At 41.9% G+C, this 24,109-nt stretch overlaps 1 protein-coding gene across 4 annotated transcripts in view; it reads right to left on the reverse strand.

Moving 5' to 3' along the window:
- LOC137590866 (receptor-type tyrosine-protein phosphatase delta-like) overlaps positions 1 to 24,109 on the reverse strand; it is a 109,697-nt gene that overhangs the window by 21,785 nt on the left and 63,803 nt on the right. For 2 of the 4 annotated variants that reach the window (XM_068308684.1, XM_068308682.1), the window contains exons 5-20: positions 21,769 to 21,957; positions 17,906 to 18,016; positions 14,671 to 14,940; positions 12,713 to 13,294; positions 12,122 to 12,267; positions 11,763 to 11,907; positions 9,965 to 10,270; positions 8,931 to 9,124; positions 8,639 to 8,665; positions 8,281 to 8,398; positions 7,285 to 7,872; positions 6,786 to 6,883; positions 6,440 to 6,696; positions 4,994 to 5,087; positions 3,216 to 3,425; positions 2,151 to 2,311 (exon numbers count right to left, since the gene is read on the reverse strand). In XM_068308684.1, coding sequence (XP_068164785.1) covers positions 2,151 to 2,311; positions 3,216 to 3,425; positions 4,994 to 5,087; positions 6,440 to 6,696; positions 6,786 to 6,883; positions 7,285 to 7,872; positions 8,281 to 8,398; positions 8,639 to 8,665; positions 8,931 to 9,124; positions 9,965 to 10,270; positions 11,763 to 11,907; positions 12,122 to 12,267; positions 12,713 to 13,294; positions 14,671 to 14,940; positions 17,906 to 18,016; positions 21,769 to 21,957 — 3,496 coding nt within the window. Of the gene's footprint in view, positions 1 to 2,150; positions 2,312 to 3,215; positions 3,426 to 4,993; positions 5,088 to 6,439; positions 6,697 to 6,785; positions 6,887 to 7,284; positions 7,873 to 8,280; positions 8,399 to 8,638; positions 8,666 to 8,930; positions 9,125 to 9,964; positions 10,271 to 11,762; positions 11,908 to 12,121; positions 12,268 to 12,712; positions 13,295 to 14,670; positions 14,941 to 17,905; positions 18,017 to 21,768; positions 21,958 to 24,109 lie in introns of all 4 variants that reach the window. The other 2 variants (XM_068308683.1, XM_068308681.1) reach the window with 1 other exon arrangement.

Consider the following 24,109-nt stretch of genomic DNA (forward strand, 5'->3'; position numbering starts at 1 on the left):
AAAACATTAGGCGATAACAACTTTAGCTTGAATTAATAAAGAATTCAAGACAATTTCCAGTAGAATAAGCACACGACTCACGTCTCGACAGACAAACGATACCGATCACATCTCCATTTGGCATTATGTGCAAGATTAGTGATGCGTTTCGTCAGTGATTAAGCTCAATTATGTCACCTAGGAGATCTTTGTTCCACAATGTACATCTTCCCAGGTGCATCTAAGATTTCTATGTTGTATCTGTGGTATTTCAAGCAGTTTCAGCTGATTGCTTCTTGTTGGAGTATAAATGTCATTTCTTGACTTCCAATTGCTATATGTGTCATATCCTAAAAATAAGACGGCCGTTTTTGCGTTCATTAAAATGTAGAGTCTTTCACAATCTAGAATGATTCATGTAGCGTCATGAATGTAAACATTTAAATATGGTAAAGAAAAAAAACATGACCAAAAATCTTTCCGTCAGGTAGCCGACAGGCCTTGACCTTAATTATTCTGCACGTAGTTGTGAAATTTACTTGGGTACACGCTTCTCTCTCTCTGATGAGGTTGCACATTGTTATCCCGCTGTCCTTTCCCAGAGATAAACACAACGTCGTCGCTGCTGCCCTTTTGTTTTTTGCACGAGGTGCTCTATGTCACATAAAAATTGATCCAGACAAGAGAAATATCTCCTGCTTTATGCACCCAACGTTTCCTAACATTCACACCGGCTCGGTAATTGATGCATAAAACTGTCTGCTGCAAATGGAAACTGAGAAGCCCCACGCTATGAAGGGGATTGTTCGCTTTTAATTCACCTTTGCTTTATCCAAACCAAACTCAATATGAAAGGAATCCAAGGACAATAAGGTGCAAAGGAGAGACATAATACAGCTGGATGCATAACTCTCTGATGTGACATTGCTATAGATGAATCTTTTGTGTTCACTATTGGTGCTGCTACTGATTATAGCCTTATGCTGACTCCACACTTACTAATCTTACCTTCCCTAAATTACTACTTGATGACTGCTGTGAAATCTGTTCAGGACATTTGATTGAACAAACTCCAGAAAATTACATCCAAGGTGAAACGAGACAAGTAAAGAACAGAAGGTTGAGCGTGGATCCGTGCGACGGGGTCGCAACCAGAGCCGCTCTCTCTTGTGGAATCGGTGGTTGTAAATGTACAGAGGCCGTCTGATTGGCTAAACCCCAAGGTGTCTTTAAAGCTTTTTACACTTGAATGATGAGAAGTGCCAAGGTAACGCTGCCACTAGGGGATTCAGACAGAGGTGTATTTTTCGCATATGTTTGCAAGGACGTATTCGGGGGGGGGGGGTAGATGGAGGTGTCAAAAATAACTTTCAGTTGTCTAGAGGACAGAATTTGGGTTTGTTTATGATTACATTTCAGATGCATTTTGGGTCACTATTACAGTCACCGTTGACTTTTAAGTCGAGTACCAAACAACAATGAACATTTTTGGACGATAAGAGTTCCATCAATGCTCCTGTGGTAAAATTCAAATGCTCCGCACCGTTACTGTGTTGATCAGAGATGCATTAACATAAAAAATAAAAGGCATTTGTGCATTGTGTTATCTCGGGTCGATGACCTCTAAAGGTCACACCGCCAACTACTGGACCGGCATGTACACTACAAGAAGTTCAATTTATTTTTTTGCAGATCTGTGCACATAGAAATGACTTTCCACAACGTTGCTGCGTTAACATTAAAACTTTTTCTTAAAAAAAAGGGGAGATTTAACTGAACCTCAGTCAAAGCACGTGTCTGACTGAAAGACTGTGGGTGTTCAGCATTTGGTTTTAGCTTTGATAGCAATATGCCTGACTTAGTCTACTGACAATTTGTGTGTGTGTGTGTGTGTGTGTGTGTGGTACAGCGAGTGAGGGTCATGGATCGTCTGTGGTTCACTACGCCTCAGGCTTCAGGCTTAAATCTTATATTAAGTGTCTGCATTTGAATTGTGTCATGAATGTGGGCTGTTTCAGCGAATGGTCGCCCATAACCTTTGAGTGTCTCTGCATGAATTTTAAACACACACACACACACACAAAAAGCGGTAATGTTTATATCGTGGTGAGTTTTTGCTTTGATATCACATTTCTTAATTCTATATTCAGATTACCCTCTAACATCCTCACCTTTTGTAGAGGAGGATGGCAATGACGATGCAAATGATGAAGACAACGGCGAGCACAGGTCCCACCACCCAGATTAGACCTTCTTCTTCATCGATGATCGGTTGGGGGTCGATGTCGGCAGACACGACCGGGTCGGAGTAGGGACTCGTGGCGTACATAATCTGACAAGGAATTGATCAATATTACTCTTGAGATTGAAAATATGATCTGGTAACTTTTGAAATAAAATTTCTGATCTATAATCACGGCTTCTTAAAACACCCACAAAAAAAGAAAACATGTAATTACCAACAATTCAAATTAAAGCCTATTCAAACTTTTGCTGTGTAATTTCTGCTAAAGCTCCATTTTGACCAATCAGAATAATCTGTAATATCTCCGTCTCAAACAGCCGCCTTGATTGAACCATTCCACTTTCTGAGTGAAGATTAAAAAAAAAAAATTCTTGTGGGAAGAGAATACATGCTTCAGCGGGCAAATTAGAGATTTCCCTTCGTCCGTCATTATCGGGTTTTTTTTTTTTTTTTTGGCTCTACCTGAACTCTGGGTTAGTGGAGAGAGTGTGAGGTAGAACTATAGACCCCCGGAGCTCATCAAATCCATCATCACGCCTGCACCTGCCTAATCAAGAGGCTTTCTGGACTCCCATTCCGAGCAGACACACACACACACATTCACACACACACACACACTAGCTGCAGCCGGCGAGATAAGGAGGACTGCAAGTAGGACGCAATTAAAGAGGAGCGCCGTTATCAAGGTATTCTCGCGATCAGCTAAGTTCTTAAGGGGTTTCTCTCCCTGAAGCGGGAAGGGGTCAGCTTCTGTGGCCGGCTGAAGCTTTAAGGGGTTTTTTAAAGTCACAGCCTCACAAGAGCTCAGACTAACGAACATCTAACCAGAGACCAACTCTGACCTTCCACCAGGATGCCAGGATGTGGTGGGGTTTTTTTTTTTTTTACCCTCCCTGTCTATTAGCATGTACCGCTTTGAGTGCTGAGACCCTGAGGTCACCAGCATGGGATAAAAAAAAAAAAAAGTCTTTTATATAAAAAGCAGTCTTACGTTTTCCGAGATGTCCAGAACGGCGAGCACGAACACGATGTACTCCTGGCCGTTCTGGAGTTGCCTGTTTTCAAAGTCTCCGTAGATTTTTCCGTCTCCCAGCGTGAACTCTTTGGGAAGGTATTTGAAGAAGGCGGCGATGTAGCTGTTGGGTTCCACATGCCTCTGGAAGCGAAGACCTCTGCTGGTTCGGTTTATCTCCTTCAGCAGCTACGGTTAGGGAGCGAGAACAGACGGCCGATTAGACGCGTGGACTCGTTCCAGAGAAAATCATCTATCTTCTTTTTTTTTTTGTCTTGTATTTTTTTTTTTTTTTGGGATTGCCAAAAACTAAAAACGCTGATTGCAGGAACGAGAACATGACAGAAGACATCAATGCTTCACTACAAAAAGACTGAAAAAAAAAAAAAAAAAGACTTTAAAACAGTTGAGAATTATCCAAAAGGATGCAGGGATCTCTTTGGGTATTTTCCCTTTTCTCTGTGTTTGATTATTAGTTTGCAATTATATATTTCCCAATTATCTTTCTTTATATGACTGAAAGTGAGAATATTTTTTTTATTCTAACAAATAAATGCCTTGAAATTAGGTTCTTCCAAGTCTAAGAAAAAAACGTATTTGAGGGAAATAATACCCATGGAAACATTTTCAGGTAATTTAAGTTAGTTTCTTCCCACTATAAAAAAACTACAATAATGTTAACAGGCTGAAAGAAATGTGTCGTGTTTGCCCTTCATACCGATCCGACCTGTACAAAGCGAGGATCACAATTATGCTAATCAGCCTCGCCTTGTTCGTGCGTCTCATTTCATATCTCTGACTTGTGTGCATGACTGTGTGTGTTGCTGTCATTCACATCGTGTGTGTGTGTGTGTGTGTGTGCGTCCTTGTGTGTGTGTGTGTGTTCTGTTTTGGCTGCGGGGCTGTTGGTGCCGACCGATAATGTCTTCAATCATCTCCGCTGTCAACACGGCTAAATCTAGCTCCCCCTTGGGAAAACTTGTGAAAAGGTGAGTGCCAATATTGACAAACAAATAAATTCTGACAGAGAAAGGCGACTTTTTGGGGGCAATTGGTCAAGGCCGCAGATACGAGCCCGCGGGCACGATCCGAAAAGCTCACGCCGGATGAGAAATGGCGTGTTTTTCTTTCAGACTCCTCGACATATGTTGCGGTGTTTTCTACCAGAGAAATGGGTTTTTGACTCACATAAAAACCCCACACATGCCCAGACAGGACAGTAAAGGTGCGTTCGATTCGTTCGCTTTCAGCATTCCAAAAGAAGTGAAACTTAAAGTTTACAATCTCCAACGATAAAAAAAGAAAAACTTTTGCGATCTCCTAATCATCGCCCCCATTGCGCAGAAGCTTGGGAATCTCAAATTGCTAAATATAAAAGTTGTCAAGTGTTTTGTGCGTATGCAGGAGTCTGCCTTTTTCCTGAAACGAGAACTGATGCAGCTCTTCAGGTAAATTACCACAGACACAAAGAGGAGGTGAGTGTGTTGGTTGAGTTTGCAGTGCTCTTGATGCCCACTTCATGATCTCATTTCCATATGAGCGCTGCTCTTTGCAGCTACCGGCGTCAAGCAGCAAGACTCTTCTCCTGTATCTCCTGCCCTCTTAACTACCTCTACTCATTTTCATTCCCAGCTCTGACGAAAGAAACTGTGAGTGCACACGGTTCCCGAGTCTTTGTCAGAAAGATAATAGAAAAATAACTAGTTTTACTTCTCTTAACCTGAGTCACCGTGAGAGAGACAGTCTTTTCCACGTACCTCCTCCAGATTCATCTCATCAGGATTGTCCCAGGGTTTAAAAAACTTGCCGGTGCGCTGCTTCTTCAGAGGGACCACCACCACATAATATCCCCTGGAAATGAAAATGTGGGTTCAAGAGTGGAATTACTGCAAGACCAGATTTACTGGAAGACAATGTGCATTGTTTCCTGGATAAACAAATCCCTGTTTAAAAGCAAAAAGCACCCAGTGCCCAATACTCCACATGTGGACCTCTACTGGGAGGGTCTTTGCATTGGAAACAGATGAAAACGGATGTAGGGTTGAGTTTATATTCATCACTTGATCAGGATCAGGTCCCTCTAGACCAGGGGTGTCAAACTCATTTTCACTGAGGGCCATATCAGTATAATGGCTGTACTCAAAGGCACAGATGTAACTAATACATGTAACTAAATCTAACTAAATATAATGCAAAATAAAAATAACTACTCCTTAATGTTACATAACTTTATTACTTATTCAGGTTACAAACATTATAGTTGCAAAGAAAAACTGTGTTTGTTTGTTTCTCTATTATAACTTAAATCCTTTTAATTTGTCAGGTTATTAAATCCACAGAACTCCATCAATCAAGGATCAAACTATCAATCAATAAAGAAAAATAACATCAAACACAAGTTAGAACATTAACTTAATCAAAACGTTTTTTTGTCAAATTGAATTACTGCATTGTGGGAAATATAGTTTTGCTCAAAGCACACTTTTGACCTATTCATTTTTAGACACTGACCCTTTCTCCTCTTGAGGGCCACATAAAATGATATGCCGGGCCACATTTGGCCCCTGGGCCACGAATTTGACGCATGTGCTCTATGCTTTCTATGTAATTCAAGCATTTTCAGTGGTTAGGATTACGGTTACACCTCACCCAGCCCCTCCCTCGAGGGCTAATTAAGGAACCTATGTGAAATCATAAATGATAGAGATCTTCATAAGGGTGGCCCAGAGAGATAATGGCCTCAGCCAGAGCTTTCTGGGCTTCTTGGTTGAGCTCTGCGCGAGCTAGCGTTAGACAGCGAGACGGTGTTGCAGGCTAATATGGATGTAATTAGTTTAAGCGCTGGCAAAGGATCCAGACGGCCAGGCTCATCCGACTAGATAAAAATAAAAACCCCCACAAAAAAAAACAAAGATGGGTTTGAAGCATCGGTCTATAATCATATGTGCTTCTTGGCTCTGTGTTCTTTGGCGCTTTGTTCAGAGGCTATAAGAAATTTTACTGGGCTTAAGAGGAGTGCGCCTCAATGAGTCGCGCTGTTTTGGTGTGTAATCACTGAGCCGAGACAATGTTCAACTGAATTTTCAGGATAAATATAAATTGTAAATTAATTTGTCTTATTTTCCCTGAAATCAGAGGCGACACGTCACGTAAATCTCACCAAAAGATTTTCCTACGTTACGTTCTCGATCATTCAGACTCACCTTACTCTCTCGGATGTCTGCACCGTCGGCAGCTCCACGTTCACCATACCGTCCAAGTTGGTCTTTCCGATCAGGTAGGGTTTGGTGCGAAGTATGTCTGGTGCCGTCATGGTGGAGACGCGGTGCTGCAGACCTCCGGCGCTGTTGCCTCGATTGGTCAAGAGGAAGGAGTACTGCGTTTCGGGTTGAAGACCAGTGATTAGCTTCTGCGTTAGCTTCCCGTCCACCTCCACGCTCTGCCCGTTATCGTACAGGATCTGCAAGCAAAGCAAAATTTGACGTTTCATGTAGACAAAGTCGCAGTTGTGCCATAGTAAAATCGATGCAAACGTAAAGACGTGCTCACGGTGAAAGGCTGAGCCGGATTGTAGGTGTCTGGGATCTCCCAGGTCAGCAACACGGAAGTCTTCATGGCAGCTCTCACATGGAAATTTTTTGCAAACACTGCTAAAAGAAAGGGGGAGCAGGTGATTTAGACACAAAACATCTTCATCTTTCATTCTAGACCAGAGGTCTTACCTGGGAAAGTCTCCTTCAAACACCAGGCTGAAACCGGCACTACGCTCAAACCCTGACCTACGTCTTACCTTACCAACACCAACTCTCAAATTAATGACTGACCTTTGCTGGCTTGACAGGACACAAAAAGACACACATACTTACTCGGCGTGAGTTTGTTAATTAATTTTTAGATCAGGGAGACTAAGGTTAAGACCACATGTGAATACCAAAGTCCTCTGGTTGAGTTCAGACTTCTTAGAGAGGAAGTTTGTTGCGGTTGGAAAGGGTTTGGTTGAGTTTTATAAAGAGGAGAAGGCTAAAAACAGTTCAGGGACTGGTCCTACCTTGATCCAAAGGCTGTGTCCTGAATTGGACACTTGGGCTATAGGGACCAGAGCCTTTGCTGGTGAAGGCACACATTTTTATATCATAAGTGGTGTCAGCCTTAAGGCCATCCAGGACGACTGTCGATTCCGGCGCCGTGATGAACAGTTCCGACGGACTTCGCGGACTGTTGATGTCCTTATACTGCAGGGCGTATTTCACGATTTGACCATTTCGCTCTGCCAACAAAACAGGTTGCCAGCTGACCTGAATGGTGGAGGTGGTGGCGCCCTCTGCTGTAATGCTCTGAGGGTAGCCGCTGGGGACGTCCTCGTTCGTAGTGACTTCCTTAACTGTCTCTTCGCCGAAGCCCACCTTGTTGCGCGCCGAAAGGCGAAACGTGTACGAGGCCCCCTTGTGGATCTCTTTGGTGGTGTAGTGGTTCTCCCTCTCGGGGAATTCAATGACCGTTAGCGGATCCACGTCTTTGCGGCCAAAGCGGAGGCGGTAGCCCTGCAGGGGGCCGTGGGTTGACGCTGGGGGGTGCCACTGGAGGAGAGCCGTGCCCATGTTGGTGGTGCTGACCATTAGACGAGGTTTATCAGGAACTAAGAGAAAGTTACAACTTGTTGGCTTCCATTTAATCACATTTTTAAGTAAACATGCATTAAGGATCCGTCTGCTTGTATAACTACGCTCTAATACTGCAGAGTCTTTATGGAAGAGCGAAACGTGGGTGTCCTTTTTTTCATGTCATTCTTTCCCTCTCACAACATTTACCATGATTATAAAAGCGCCTTAAGCATTGCCGCGCCAAACCACTGGAGTTATTGCATTAAAATTAGACAGCAATTAGCCGCATTTACACTTTACATGCTTGATGAAAGACAATTTGCCTGCTGTTTTGATTTTTTATTTTTCTTCACCCTATGGTGCAACTTCATATCAGAAATTGATTTTTTTTTTTTTTGCATAAATAACCACGGGGTATTTCTTAGCGGTGATGATCGCGGTACCTGCGCCAGTGGTGGTGATCAGTTTGGGCTTGCTGCGTGCGCCGTCGCCCTTCGTCGTGTAAGCCGCCACGGTGACAGAATACGTGGTCTCGGCCTGCAGCTCTGTGATGATCATTTCCTAGGAAGATGCAGGATGAAGAAATAACTTCACCAAAATACCATCCTTCACAAAACACTAATAGAAATATTCAAGATATACAGGAAATATATTTGTTTTGTTTTGAGTTGAATTCCGTCGGTCAAGAATTCCACCTTTTAGTTTTAAAGTGAATATCTTAGAGTTAAAAATTACATTTTTTAAAAATTATTTCTGATGCACAAAAACATGTAAAGAATGTAAGCATTGGAAGTTACTCACATGTTCAGTTGAATCATCGTATTCCCACTGATCATGAAATCAGAATATGGGGGAGAAAAGACAAGGATATAAAAAAACGACATAATATATATGTGCAAATGCAAGTTTAACATGTTTTTTGATTTAAAGTAATTAAATTATGCATCTGGTGGAATTGTATTTGCAGAATTATGTTGTTTGGTCGAAGTGTTGGTAGCTTTTTGAAGTGGAAATAGAAGACTTTGCTCTATGTTAAGGTGATAGAGGGAAGCAGTATAATGTGTGTGTGGCTGGCTGAGGGAGGGTGTTGTACCTGGGCATCATCAATCAGGATGTCCTTGATGACTGGCTGTCCTGTGGGCTCCCCATTAACCATCCTGACATAGTGCACCTGGTACCCTCGGATCTGACCGTGCTGCTTGGTGGGCATCGGTGAGCGCCAGATCACTTTAATTGATGAGGAGTTGACAGCCTCCACCTCAACTTTACGAGGTGGCCCACTAGGAACTGGAGGAACACCATGGGATAGAAGAAAAAAAATCAAAATTATAGAGAAGCCCTTCACTTCGCTTTTAAAATGTTGCCCAAAATCTGTAGTGGAAAATGCTGCAGTAAAAAAAACAAAAAAATGCAGCAAACTGCAATCAGGCACTGCATGACATCAATATTTCAACAATGGTAAGGGTAAAAAAAAATAACACCAAAAACAGGTCTGACAACTGACCTAATCTGAAATATTAAAAATATGTTGCTTTTCTTTTAAAAACATGGAATACATTTTTTTTTGGAAAAATAGCAAAAAAGAAAAAAAATGGAGCCAAAAATGGGGCTTCAAGTGAATTCTATTGCTTGAAGCTTTACAAGAATTTTGGCAATGGAACAAGGAAAAATAAAAATACTAAAAAAAAATGATTCTATCACATGAAGATTTAAAAAAAGAAAAAAATGGCCTTCAAAAATTTCTTTTCTTCCACGTTTTGTCACTCCCACTGTCCAGCAAAAAAATATTGCGTAAAATTTTGCAAAAAAACAAAAAACAAAAACAAAAAACAAAACGACAGTTGGGACTGGAAGTCGGAAAATGCCATACCATGTGTTGAAATTGAGCAGCATAGGGACAAAAAAAAAAAAAAAGCCACAAAATTTGATTAAAGTTGATTTAAAAAAAACGCAGAGTCCAAAATTTGGGCTGAAAGTGGCGTCAGTCATTTTAGAAGCAGGTAAGTGGGGGGTAGAGAAGAAGAAGAAGGGGGTTGTAGATAGAGCTGTTAGTGCTTGACAGGGTGGGTTAAGAGGTTCGGGGGTTGCAGCTGTTTCTTTGTTTTTGATTTTTAAGCGAACACATACCATCCTCCTCCGTGCGGATGAGCTGCGGCGGGCTTTCCGGTCCCGCTCCGACATCCGTGTGAGCGGTGACCGTCACGCGGTACTCTGTCCATTTTTCCAAGTTTTCCAAAAGATACTGAGAGGTTTCCGGGGGTATGTTGGAGATTTGGTGGGCGGCATAATCCTGTCCTTCGGTGGCGACGTACTGGATGGTGTATTGGGTTATGATCCCGTTTTGCAGTTGGATCGGGGGTGGCTGCCAACTTACCAGGATGTTGGTGGAGCTGGAGCTCCAACATTGGACTTCCTGAGGAGGACCCGAAGGTTCTGGTTGGGGGGTCGGGTTTTGTGCAGGATTTTATTTGATTGGCCAGAGGTTTTTCATTAAGTTGGATTTTTTTTTTTTCGGTTTCCAGTTTCCGTTTTGTTGTTTTGGATCGGGGTGATGATGATGATGATGATGATGATGATGGATTGGACCAAACAAAGGAAGAAAAGGAGAAAAATAAAATGACACAAAATGAGGGAAAAATGACAAGGACTGGAAAAATGGAAAAACGTTAAAATCAATGAAACGTCACAAAAAATACTAAAAGCAATAAGAAACACTGACGATGGATGGAAGGTGTGACCTACCTTTGTCAAAAAAACAAAACGAAACAAAAAACTTAACACAAAAAACCATTTAGTCTAATAAACCATTCTTCAGAACCCTTTTCATATGGAAAATCCTAAAATATTTTAAAATGACTAAAACAATTCAAAATACATTATTATCAAAATCATACAAATTTTGGCAAGCAGTTACCATCAATCCAAAAACATAAAGGTTGATGCTAGTTTAAAAATAGAAAAACGTTGTCTTTGTCACCAACCTTTCCGAAGCCTGTTGGTTTGTGGTAAAAGCCTGATTGTACAACAGAGAGCTTCCCAAGGAGACATGACTGATTTATTACACTCCGAGAACATTTGCATGCACTTTTCATTAAACTTCATCATATAGAATAATAAAAATAAAAAAAACCCACATCCAGGCAGAGTTTAAACTACTGAGCTTTTACACCTGAGCCGCCCTTTCTTTCACAGACCTCAGAGTTACGTACGATTCTCAAAGCCAAACTCTTGATTCAAGTAGATTTCGTCTTAAAACATCCAAATATATCTTTACTCTTTTCTCTTTTGACCCATAAATCTGAGGTCTTTTCGGGGAGGAAGTGTCCCCTGCTACAGAGACGATGGTTCCTTTGAGCTTTCTATGATATCGCTGCCGTTCAAACACATTGATTTATTGGATATTGGATTGAGTAGAAACATAAGCATCAGGAAAAATGGTCTTAGCAGCGTCGCCACATAGAAAGCTCAGACACAAAAGCTCTCTATACTCTTATTTTGGCCTGCATGCAATGTCAAGAGACAAGGCCCTTTGACTTTGACACATTTGGATTATAATGCACATGTGAGCATTGGTATAAATAATTCAGGGGTTTTTTGTAGGCTAGATTTACACAACAAAGGTGTAGAAGGGGGTAACCTTCTCTCTGGGAATGCTGTCCATGCACCCTTTTCAAAGTGAATACTGCATGGTCAGGTAGACTTCATAAAACATATTTACTTTCAGATTGCTTTTCAAATGCATTCAATCTCAAAAAGAAAGAAAATCTTATTTGCTTTATCTCGGCTCTGGGAGTTTCTTGACATTTTTTTTGTTGTTGTCATATTTCGGATTGCGCAGGACGTGTCGAATTTTTGGAATGCATTTGAAAAATGTGCTCTTTCGCCCAAATAGTTTAAACTCTGTCAGATAAGGAAGGGGACCTACGTGTCTGTGGAGTTTCTGCAGAAATCTCGTTGGTATAAGCTCCGACTCCATGTTTACTACGTGCAGCCAGCCGGAAAGTATAAATAGTGAAGGGTTTCAGGTCCTTAAGCAGGTATGTTGTTGTCGGCTCGAAGCTGATGCGTTTCTGCAGTGGGGGGAAAAGTTTTGTATTGTCAGTTTTTAAATAGACGGACGGTTGGGAATACGGCAATCTGACTCGGAAGTGTCAGAGGTAAAACACAAAAATAGCTTCAACCCTTTAAAATAAAGATTTGTCATTTTGAACAGACAAATCTGCGTCTTGGCATCCCATAAATACGACAGATAAGACAAAATGATTCCAGTCAGGTAATAATTACCTCGTCCCTGTCGTCCCTCTTCCTGTACATGAGGTCATATCCTGTAATTTGATTTTCCTGTCCGGTCTGAGCGGGGGCGATCCAGGAAAGCAAAATACTCGTCTCCGATTTGGCTTCACCTTTGAAATCGGTGGGTTGGGAGGGAACTGCAATGCATGGAATGAAAAGAGGAAATTCATCACTCTACAATGTCACGCTATCATTATCGCGATGGTTTTGTGCAGACGCAGCCGAGCCGAGCGCCGTATTTCAGGAGCGCAGTCGCATCGCGCGTTTATTCCTTCATGCTTTTGCACAAGGAGAAAATGCGACATTCGAACCTCTTGTTCGAAGATAACTCTTCTTATAGGAAACTTTTTTTTTTTTCCCCACTTGAGAAGCCACTTATGCTGGTGGTTTTTTTTATTTATCTTTGTCAGTTTGATGATTTGTGTGTTTACAGCTCTGATTACCAACAGTAGCCCACTAATGAGGACTGGTGACTGCAAGAACGGAGCTTCGGGAATGCTTGTGGTTCGGGGTTTTGAGTGTTTTGCTAAAAATCTGGACTCTCTGTCAGTGGAGAAAAAAAAAAAAAAACAACACACTTGCCTCCGGTCTTGGCGATGATTTGAAGGTCTGGAGAAAGTGGCCCGTCTCCTACGGAGGTGAACGCAAGGACCTTGATGTAGTAGGTCTTGTTTGGGATCAGACCCTGGATGGTGACAAAGTTCGACCCCCGGACGATCTGCTTCTCCCAGAGGTTGACGTGTTGAAGGGAGTCCATGGTGTAGTAGATTCTGTAGCCCATGATCTGCCCGTTGGCCTCCTCCGGTTCGTCCCAGTGGATGACGGCCGTGGTGGTGCTCATCATGTGACCTCTGACCTGCCTCGGCGCCGTGCTGGGCGCCTGCTCGGCCGTTTTGGCCTCGATGCCCTCGCTGGGCGGGCCTCGCCCGATGTTGTTCACCGCCACCACCCGGAACTCATAGTCCGAGTAGGGGCTCAGGCCCCCCACGCTGTAGCGGGTGGTGGCCACGCCGTCGATCTCCTTGTACGAATCCTCCGAGTACTTGGACTTGTGTTGGATGATGTAGTAGGACACCGGCTCAGGATTCCCCGAGTCCCAAGTCAGCGTTATGCTGGTGGCTGTGCGCTCCGTCACCACGGGAACGCCGGGAGCCTTTGGCAATGCTGCGATTGTAATTATTGCAAACATACGAGCACAAATGGAAGGCATTAAAAAAATATCTGCTAACAACAAAGAGGGAAATTTATTTTACGACGGGCCATAGAGACTAGATTTGTAGGCGGCTGAATTATATTGATTACCTTAATTTGCCAGCTCGTTGCACGTGGTGTATCTGAATTTTTTTTTTTTTTTAAAAAGGGTGTATGGATGTGTGAGATTAAAGGCTTGCTACCCCCTGTTTAGCAGCGGAGAGTGCGGCTGTTAATCTCACATTTCCCAAGGTTTATCACTTTAATAATTTAACAAGTAAATTTATTGCTTTAATTCCCCTCACCGTGGCAGATGGTAAGAATATTTCAGGGCAATATATTGTCTTTATATGCCACCTGAAGTATGCTTCTGGGGGAGGCTGCTGCCAGTCTGTGATATTGTGACTAATATCTCCATGTTATGTCTACGAAAAACAAAGTGTGTGTGTGTGTGTGTGTGTGTGTGTGTCCCTCTTGTGTTTGTGCAGGCAGAGACACCAATCTGAGATATTTTCCTCCTACTGTGCTGCAGTATAGATATGATTACACTCAGATAAGTACCATGTCTACAGAGGACACCGAATCAAACTTGCTATACCCCCACCCCCACTTCGCTTCCCTCCCCCCAACACTCGCTAACAGAAATCGCGATCTCGTGGCTTTGTAGTTCTCCAGCTAAGAGATAAGCACTTTGCCGTAGTCTCAATCCGGCATCTGAAGCACGGAGGATGGTGCCGAGGCTTGTCTAAAGCTTTAAGGAATCATCCACAGATGCGTTATCGTTGGGGGGGGTAAATAACTTTGTTTAAAGCGCAGCCAGACCCGGATAGTTCAACCCTGAACATAAAACAGCTGTGAGTGTGTGCACGACTTGGGGCACTCCGAGAAAGTCCAACTGCCTTTAATTACAAACAAGGCAGTCAGAGACTGCAACATCCCTCGACACACATGAATTCAAAATTTTACCGAGCTACACATTTTTGTGCCTCTGGCTTCCTGAAAATTTTGCTTTTTATTTTGCGATTACATCTCATCGGGTTTCAGAGATGCGTACCTAAAAAGGTATAAAACTGAAAATTTGACCTTGACCTAGTTTTTCAAGGTCAAGTTTGTGATCAAATTTTCATCCCCTAGCCTCCCAGAATATAACGCCTTTTGTTTCGTCTTTCCATCTTATCCGGTTCCCAAGGTATGAGCAAAAAAATGTACAAAAGTTGACATTTGACCTTGACGTAGTTTTCTTAAGGTCAAGGTCATCATCTCATTTTATCCCCTTTGCTGCCCGAGCAATGCGATTTTTCTTTCATCATTCTATCTGCAACGGTTGTGAAGATATTTGGTGTACGGACCTTTGACTGTTATCTGAGCCACGGCCTCTATGACCCCCAGGGTTGACATGGCAACGCAGGTGTAGTTAGCCGACTGACGGACGTCAGTGAGCTCCAAGACGTTCCGTCCAATGGGCATGTCGTCCTCCGGCGTGAGGTCTTCGGCGCCCAGCATCCACTTGACGTAAGGCATGGGGGAACCCACCGCCACGCACGTGATGTTGACGCTGCCACCAGGCATGATCTCATTGTCCGTAGGCGGGATGGAGAACCGCGGCGGCACTCGTCGGACTGGAAAAGACGAATGACGAGATGAAGACCAAGCAAGAAAAAGTTGTTTGAAATCTCTTCAAATGTCAGAATAACGAACGACTTCGACATCGTACGACCAAAGATAACTCACACATGGACGAAAGCTGAAGAAAATACAGTCAAACACATTTGAGCCAAGACTTATGGACGAATGGGGGTGAACACCAACATGAGCGCCATGCATATATAATAAAAGCTGGATCACAATCAGCTCAGTTCTGCAGTTCTGCGCCATGCTGGAGGAACTTCCTGGACGAACGCTTCCAGCACATGTGGGATAACTTCCTGCTCCACGTTCCCAAATCGCACATTTGCAGATGATACTCCGCTATTGCACGGAAAAGGGAATGATGTTGGGAAACTAGGGCTGTCAAATGCAATGTCCAGAGTTTGGGTGGTCTTCATTTGGACTGGGTTTTATCTCTCTTAAAATGTTCTCCCGGTTCTGATACACATCAAAGATGCTAAGATTTACATCTGCAGCATCTTTCCTGAACAATCACACAACATCAGCCTGTAATGCTTCTTGTTTTGTGCTGGTATGTGACTCATTCAGGTGTTTTTTTTAATCAATATCTACACAGTCAAATGTTTTTTTAGTCACTATCAACCACAGCAAGGTTGATATTAATGCGGGCTCTATAAAATCACAGTAGTCATTTGACAGCTCTAGTAGAAACACAAGTTAAAACGTCAAGACAACAAAAAGGGCGACATTTTCTCAACTTAAATTTTCTGATATCCACATTGCACATGGATGGTTTCGTGTTCTTCTGGGGGGTGGAGGGGGTGGGGGTAAGGGTCGTCATGCATACAAGCAGGAAACATGACTTTGCAAGGAAACATCAAAATCGTGGAAATCGAGGTGTGCAAGGGCAAGATTATCAGCTAGGTATCAGCAGAAAGGGCAAAACAAGTGATACATCGCTGTAAATGGGCTAGCGTAGCTTAATATCAACACATAGAGAACGCAGGAACATTTTAGGATTATGGGTAAATGACTGGATTATAAAGTATACTTGAGCGCAGGGACTGGAATTACGGGTATTCCCGTGAAAAACTTGGAAATGGTCGGAATCGAACTCAGATTATTCATTAAATTATTCTGTGAACCTTCTGCGGAAAAAAAATTGCTAACTAGTAAACTTTAACACTTGCACAGAACTGCCTTTTAATTGACCCTGTTTAACAAATAGCCTTTTAGCAGTCCCTGCGACTCTAAGCTAGTTATTTGAGCAGGCATACGTTCGACTGCAGCAGAGACGCGCACTTCCTTTCGCCTGCTTCCTAATTCACAAAGCCCATTCTGTTGAGCAGACTGCAGCTCTCCGGAGAAGAAAAAAGTATGGGGGGACTGCTTGCATTATTAAATAGAGAGTTTCTCTCGCTCAATATTTAATTAATTTCCAATTGGTTCACACTCCCCGCAGACATAATATTATCATGCTCATTTGAATATCATTACATTTGTCGAGTCTTCGTGGATCGCGCTCTAAAGACATCATTCTTTCACGACTTCCGGTGCAAGAAACATCCTTGTCAGAGGAAGTGTATAATCTCTGAAGGCAAAAGTTGTTTTTTTTTATTTTTAGGATGACTTTTCCTTTAAAACATATTATTATCTTTGGGAAACTTAAATTTGAAAGAGCACCACAGGGAAAATTTGAGTGCAGTGATGGCTCTGAGAAGAGGAAGATGGGGCGCTGGTAGGAACTGCGTCGATGAAGAAAAGTGGCAATTAGCGCAAAAGTGTATGGAAATCAAGGATATTGTTCCTGCTGGTGCTGCACGTTACATTCAAATTGGAGATTATGCAATAGCAGTTTTTTGTATATTATTTTTTGTTACCCCCATGGAACTGCTTTGTCGTTAGTCACAGGAATGAGCAAGCAGGACGACAAACGGGGTTAGGGTTGGGGGCCACAGGCCAGGGGAAGGGTATGACCAGATTATGACAAATGCAAATAGGCACACAAATGAGTGCAAATATTGTCTGCACCTCCTAAAAGATGCAAACGTGCACCACCTGCCGGACGATCAAGCATTCTGACAAGGACGTAAGGGGGCATTCTCGATGGGAAAATGAACAGTGGATATGTGACAAAGATAGAAAATTTGAACATTTAAAAGAAAAATGACTTTTTTTTTTGAAGCAGACAAATGAGACACTGTCTTTTTTTTTTTTAAATATATTGTGTTCAAAGAGTAAAAACCCACCAACCTTCTCGCAGCTCTGAGGGATGTAGGGAAATTGATGCAGAATAAAAAAAATGAAATAAGGATAGGAGAAAAAACAAGGGAAACACAGAGAGAGTAAAAAGGCCATGTTTTAGGTGTTCAAAATGCTCTTCAAACAATTTGAAGGACCTTCTGGTGCTTTGGGGGCCCTTTTCTGTTTCTATGGCATCCAGACTACTTCACAAGTCTGACCTGTCTGAGCTCAAAAACCATTTATATCACCTTTGGAAACTGAATACCAAGGGATGATTACAAAACTAAGCATATAACATTGAATTTTATTCTCTCTATAACTCTGTTTTTGAAAGTAACTGTCCTTCAAGTGTTGACTGAGGGAGAATAAAAGGCTAGAAAGGATCTGTCGGGAAAAGAGCAAGGACTGATGGAGGCGCTCCGTCCACCCTTGAGCATCACCGGGCAATCAGGTTTGAATGGCAAGCAGCAGATAAACACAGCAAGCGGTCAAGTCATCGGTGTTGGACTCAGGATAATCAACAGAAAGATACAATAGATCGGATTCTGTAGGTGTGGTTGAGTGCGGGTAAGACGGGTGCAAAAAAAAAAAAAAAGGAACCACAAAACTCAAAACAAAGCATACTTACAAGACAACCCCAGCAAACTTTATTGGCCGATTTGAAAAGCTTAAAGATTAGCATTAAAGTAGAGTTAAAGAACCATCCCATGGTAGTCGACACGCATCACCTACCTCTGACGTATAAATTTGCCGGGGCAGAGTAGCGGGTTCCATCGTTGTTGGTCGCCACGCATTCGTACTTCCCCTGGTCGGACTCTTCGCTCTGCTCTATCTGGAGGGCTCCTAGGTGGGAATAGCAAATGGTGTGGCGGAGTGTGATTGGTTAAAATGACGCTGATCGCATCAGGATCACAAACAGAGACTAAAAAGAACTCGTTTGTTCACCAGCCACCTTCATTTAGACTTTAACAGTAGATAGACAGCGGTACAAATATTGTTCCTTCTAAAAGGCCTAAAGTAAGAACAGATGAGAAAATAACACATTTCCAACCAAATACAAACGAAAAACTCACCTAATATCTTCTGTCTATATATTTACCAGGTAATTGTTTGGTATAGAAAAAGCTTGTTTACTTATAAACCTATAAAAATATATATAAAAAAAGACACTCATCGTAACGCCAATGTGAAAAAGATATCATGATCTCACTTTGGAAAAATCGGGTCAAGCCCGTCAATATATACAACATGTCACTGGACTGGTCAATATGGGGATGAGTGATACTGCTATAGGGAAACATGGATCAAACAAAAGAGGTTAACAGTATAAGAAAGCCGCATAACAAGGAAAGACAATTGAAAGAAAGAAATTTAGGTAGGCTATGAATTTTAGCATATTCAATCACAGATCAAATGTAACATCCACCTAACAGAACTAAATTGGGACTTCATCAATGTGAAGTAGCTTTCAAAAAAATGCAGCTTATACAAAAATTAAAAAAAAAAAAAAAATGCTGCTCGTACATGTAGAAAAACGTTAATTGTGCTATCATGTAAGTGAAAACCACCATAATACCCTCTGTAACAAAAGTTTGGACATGCAAATCTTGGCAAGAAATGTATGTCGGCACAACTTACAACCTTCTGACAACCCTTAGCTGAAAAATAAAATGCAATTGTATTAGAAGACAAAATTCAAAATATCGGCTTGAGCCAACAAGAAAGTAACCAACCACTGCTTTAGCTTGTGAAAGCTACAAAAGACACCCATAAAAATCCACCAATGGGATCAGCAGTGTGGTGTCACATGACCATGGGAAAAATGGTTTTTGTTTTTTTTATGCATCAACATCTCTCCAGCTTCGTGTCACACGGCAAAAATGAGCCAATCGGGGTCCTCGCCAGACTCTACTGTTTGCCTTCCCCAAACCTTGAAGAAAAAAAAAGTCAAAAAGTAAAAGTAGTCTCCAAACCCAAGAAAAGTAAGAATAAGAAAAATAGGTGAAAGAGAAAAAAGCACCGTAGAAACTTTATCAAAAAAGTGGTTGTTTGGGCTTTTTTTCGTAGAGATACAGGAGAGGAAAGCAAATAGAAGAAATGGGAAAAAAAATAGTTTGCAAAGATAGAAAGAATTCTTTGGGAGAACGAAGCAGAGGAGAGGCAAAGTTGTCTTCAGCATGCCTGCGTGATTCCACAGCATCTGTGCGTTATTTTTAGTGCTGAACAAGAACAGCTAAGGGAGGGGAAAAAATGCTTGGTTGTTTTAGTTGGACAAAAAGAGGGGACACATGATTCGCTATGGCCAAAAAGAAAACAAAAATGAACGGAAAAAATATAGCTTAAAAAAATAGTCATTGGATATGCTTATTTGAGCCAGGGCAAGCATATCACAACCGAGCTAAACAGGCTCTTGGAAAACAGAATAGAAAAGAGTAAATAAAGCATAGACAAAAAAGATGGGATACAAATTTAGTCAACGAAACAGGATAAATAAGGAAGGTCCGTACGAACGTAATGGGATTTGGTCTTGGTAAACAGGACAAAAATGGAGGTGATTCAAGTGAATGGATGGGTTGACAGCAAGAATGAATTTGTATTATTTTCATTCTGTGAACGTCAGTTCAGCACTCTTACCTCTTATTGGTGTACCACCTGGGTGGATAATATGAATGCAAATAAGATTAGAAAGAAGAAGCATTAGTACGAGTAGATAGAGGCTGGGGGCTTTGGAAGAAGAATCAAATTAGATTTAACAGGGCACGTAAAAATAAAGGTACTAGAGGAAAGAGAGAGAGAGGAGAGAGAGAGAGAGAACTTTTCTGTATTGAGAAAGACAGGATTCATCATAGAAAACGAACTTGTACATTGGTGTACCAAAAAAAGGGGGTGTAGGGGAGGGGGAGGTGCCATTTTTTTGGAAGTGGCAATGTCTTCTGAGGACCATCAACTAAAGGGGAAAGACTTTTAAGGACTTTTTATGTGATATTGAGCACAAGACAAGATTTATTTTTAAAAAAACAACAACAACTTGATATCCCTTTTTCTTGATCTGAGCTGGTCACCTCCCTAAAACTCTTTTCCGTACCTATGTTGCTGGTGTTAAAAGGTTAAATCAGTGAGTAAGTGGTGGGTCAGTGAGTGAGTACAGACATGTGACGACACTTTGCTAGGGCTTGGAGATTGCCCTCCTTAAAGGTAAAGGTAAATATAGCATTAAGAGTATGAAGCCAAAGCTGGCATAAATAAGAGGACACTTGGACACCTTTGGGTAAGTGAGGAGTGTGTCTCTAGTGGTAGCCCATAAACTACGCTATCTGTTAGTAAAATGCATGCCATGCATTTTAATAGTTGTTGGATATATGGAAATTAGTGGGAAGGGAGTGATGTGTGCTTTAGAGCTAAGCACTTACCAAAGGATTCTGTAGATTTAAAAATATAGAGAGAAGAAAGACAGCATAAGAATATGATTATATTCTTTAAGTGAGTTTAGTTGACAAGGTTTCGTTAATGCTTTAAAAAATGAAGAAAAAAGAAAAAGAAATAAGGGTTAATTCTACACAGTTCTGTTGAAAACAAGTCAGCATGGAAGTGAAGGTTAACAAAGACGGTTTAACAAAAGACAGCTGTGAAATCTGTAAAGACAGGTGGTCAAACATACAGGTTACAAGTAGTCGTCCTAGCGTACTGCCGTTAGCTGGTGCACAAAAGCTAAAAGCTGTGATTTATGGAACATTTTTAAAGGAGAATATACTCTTTGTTTAAGGTATCAAAGTCAGACTTGGAGGTATTAGGGTGAGTAAGTATATTAGGGTATGTCACAGCCAGTAAAAGCAAAAGTTAGCGTCTACACATTTAAGCAAGGGCTATAAAAGAACAAAAATCAGGTGTTAGGAGGGAAAGCCTGATGAGGGTTTAAGCATTACTGTGGCTGATCAGTGCCCAAAACTCATTTTCTTACCCGACATTAAAAGTTTCATTAAAACAAATATTTATTCAGGAGGTTTAACGATCCTTCTTTCCAAAGTAAAATTCCCAGAGAGGCACAAGGACGTTGATTAATTTGCTTTTCTTGCATATTTTCCGATCTCAAAAAAATCATGTGCACTCCCTAGCAGATTCTGAATGAAGCTGAATGCTGAATATTAATTGTTAAAAATAAAAAAAGACATAAGTAATGGAGAGAATGGATTTTTAAAATGAAAAAAAAAAAATACTGCACCAATGCAGTGGGGGAGGGAAATCAACACAAAACAGCAAAATAAGTCATCGTATAAAAGGTCACAGCAGTGGACGATGGGGGCAGGAGTTAAGGCGGAAGCCAGGGAACACAAAGGGGGGGCAACAATCCCAACAGCCCATGACAACACTGGAAGACAAAGGCGGACGTACAGAAACACATCGGGGGGGCAGAGAGAGTAGAGACAGGAAGTAGTGGAAACAATGCCATTACCTACAAAATGAAAAGCCAAAATGAGAAGTTAAATCATGGGGAGGAAGAAGAGGATGAAAGAACAGAGGAGAGCGAACAGGTAGAGGGTAAAAAAGGAAAGACGCCTCTCTGTTCATTAATCACGTTTTCGGCGGAGGAACCCTACCTGATCTGAGCTGTTTAATGCGGCCGTTGTTGTTGGTGGTGTTGACGGGGAGGAAGTCTTTGAACCAGGAGATGTCGGGATCGGGGTTACCGCTGGCAGCGCAGAGCATGGTGGCGGTGCGAGTTCGCTCCACCACTTTCAACTGGGGGCCCATGTCAATGGTGGGGAAACCAGGGGGTAGCTGGTCCTCTGGTGACAGACAGACACGGTAGGAAAGGTCAGACTCTGGATGGACGGAGATGGCGAGGATGGCGTTCTTGGGGGGATTAGGATTAGGATCCAGAGACTAACCCAAGGATGGGGAGGCAATGGCAAATATTTGGTGGTTTATGATGTCAAACTCTTTCCCTTTTAGTACGTAAGACTGGTGTTGATCTTCAACTTTAGTCTACCTTCTTCGATGGATAGAAACAAGCCCTATCTACACAGGGTAGACGTGCTTTATATACTGTCTTGTTCCTTCCTGACCGAGTTGGGGCAGGTCGCATCTTGCTGCTATCTGATGTTCGAGAGGCGGTATCTCCTTGATCCAAAACCACCATTTTAGCAAAAAAAAAAAGAAAATCAAACCCTACAGCTTTTCCAAAAGTTGCCTTCATGAACAGGAGGGTTTTTTTTTTTTTTTGGCTTGCGAAGAGCAATAATATTTACGATGGCTTAGAGTGAATTATACCATACACCGTGAGATCTCTATATGCAAAAATGTGTGCATCTCTGCAGTGTTATCTATGTGTTAATCTGCAAAAACAAAACCTGCTCATTTGGAATGCCAATGAGGTTTATGTGCACCTTTAAGTTTTCCTTTTCCTGCTGTGATACGGCTAATTAGAGTCTTCCGTTGCTCATCGTAAACGGCACCTTTTTGGAAACGTTTTCTTCATTAAATTTTCATGAGGAGACATCAGTCTGGAAACAGCTTTGAAATGCCATAGCCCGCATACAGCCAAACGACAATCGTGGCCGCCTTCCAACAATGCTTTTGGGTATTCTGGCAGTAGAAAACCTCCTCGATGGATAAATCTTCTCAGAAAAGAGAATGTATTACAAATGAGTCACTTCAAACTGAGCTGCAAAACTTTTTTAAGGCAACTCTGTGTCCCTGCCTGAACTGACACCGGTTCTGACAGTGATGGAAGGGTATCCTATGTGTTTGAAAACCACCAATCAGACAGAAGCATTAACTTCAGTTGGTTTCCTATTCAGATCCTTCACAATACGCCCTTTGGACGCTGCTCATTATCCTGGCAGCTGTCCAGTGTTAGTTACTGTATGTAGGGCATCTTGCCCTATGCATCTTTATGTTTCATCATCACTGTACGGCATTGAATTTATGTGCAAGGCATTTTACCTCCATCCCTTTCAAAGGCCATTAAATTAATGAGATACTCCTTTAAACTGAAATTAAACTCAGTTGGACCGTGTTGCATGAAGTAACAGGCGGAACAAAACGTTCGCTCGTAACGACTCCATTCCTGTTGTAAGCGCCAAAGTAGTCTAATGTGACAAAAGTGCACAATGATGCTCATTCTAACGGCGAAAGACAAGGAGGAGGGGAAAGGAATTAATTGTACAAGGCAGCTCCTGTCCGAGCTCCCTTCAGCGTGTTCAAGGTCGAACAGACAATTAGTCGATTCTACAGTGAGTCAAAAGTATACCTGATCAAACACAATAGCCAGAGGCGAGCCTGGTAGCATGGATGCGAATTGAATATAGTAATTGGATGTGACAATCCGGGCAGACTTAAAGAGAAACTCCTATGAAATTCCAGTGCATTCTAGGACAAGGTGTTCAAAAAGATCATAATTTTGCAGGTTGTCCCTGGTTATTCATCTCAAAAGAATAAAGAAACGGGTGCCAAACGTCATTCTTTGTAAATCATACATGCCCGTAGCCTAGGGCAGCGCGATAGCGTTACAAACAATATGACAGGGAGCCTTTGTATCTGACTCACACAAGTGATTTTCAGACAACACAATTCCGTAGGAATCAATCAGAGGTTGAATGTCCAAAGGTAACTTTCTCCAAAACACGTCTCCTCCCTTCGATAGAATGCATGTACTATGTGATGCTACCTACAAAGGTTTCTGACATTTTTTGCTTGATTGTAGTGTCTCTCAGGTTTTTTTTGTAGACATTCTCCTCCAGAGTGACCATAAAGTTGTGAGATCTTGAGGTCATAAAGATTTCTTGGGTTTGGCAGGCCTTGGAGAGCTTCTTGCAACTTCTACGTCTACCTTTATCTCACTAAAGAGAATTGCGATAATAAAAAAAAAGGAAACTGAATTCTTTTCTAGCTTGTACTCTTTTCCTTGACAACCAACGAAATAAAATTAACTACGAC

This window comes from Antennarius striatus, chromosome 23 (assembly GCF_040054535.1).
Source record: "Antennarius striatus isolate MH-2024 chromosome 23, ASM4005453v1, whole genome shotgun sequence".
In the NCBI taxonomy this organism is placed as follows: Eukaryota; Metazoa; Chordata; class Actinopteri; order Lophiiformes; family Antennariidae; genus Antennarius; species Antennarius striatus.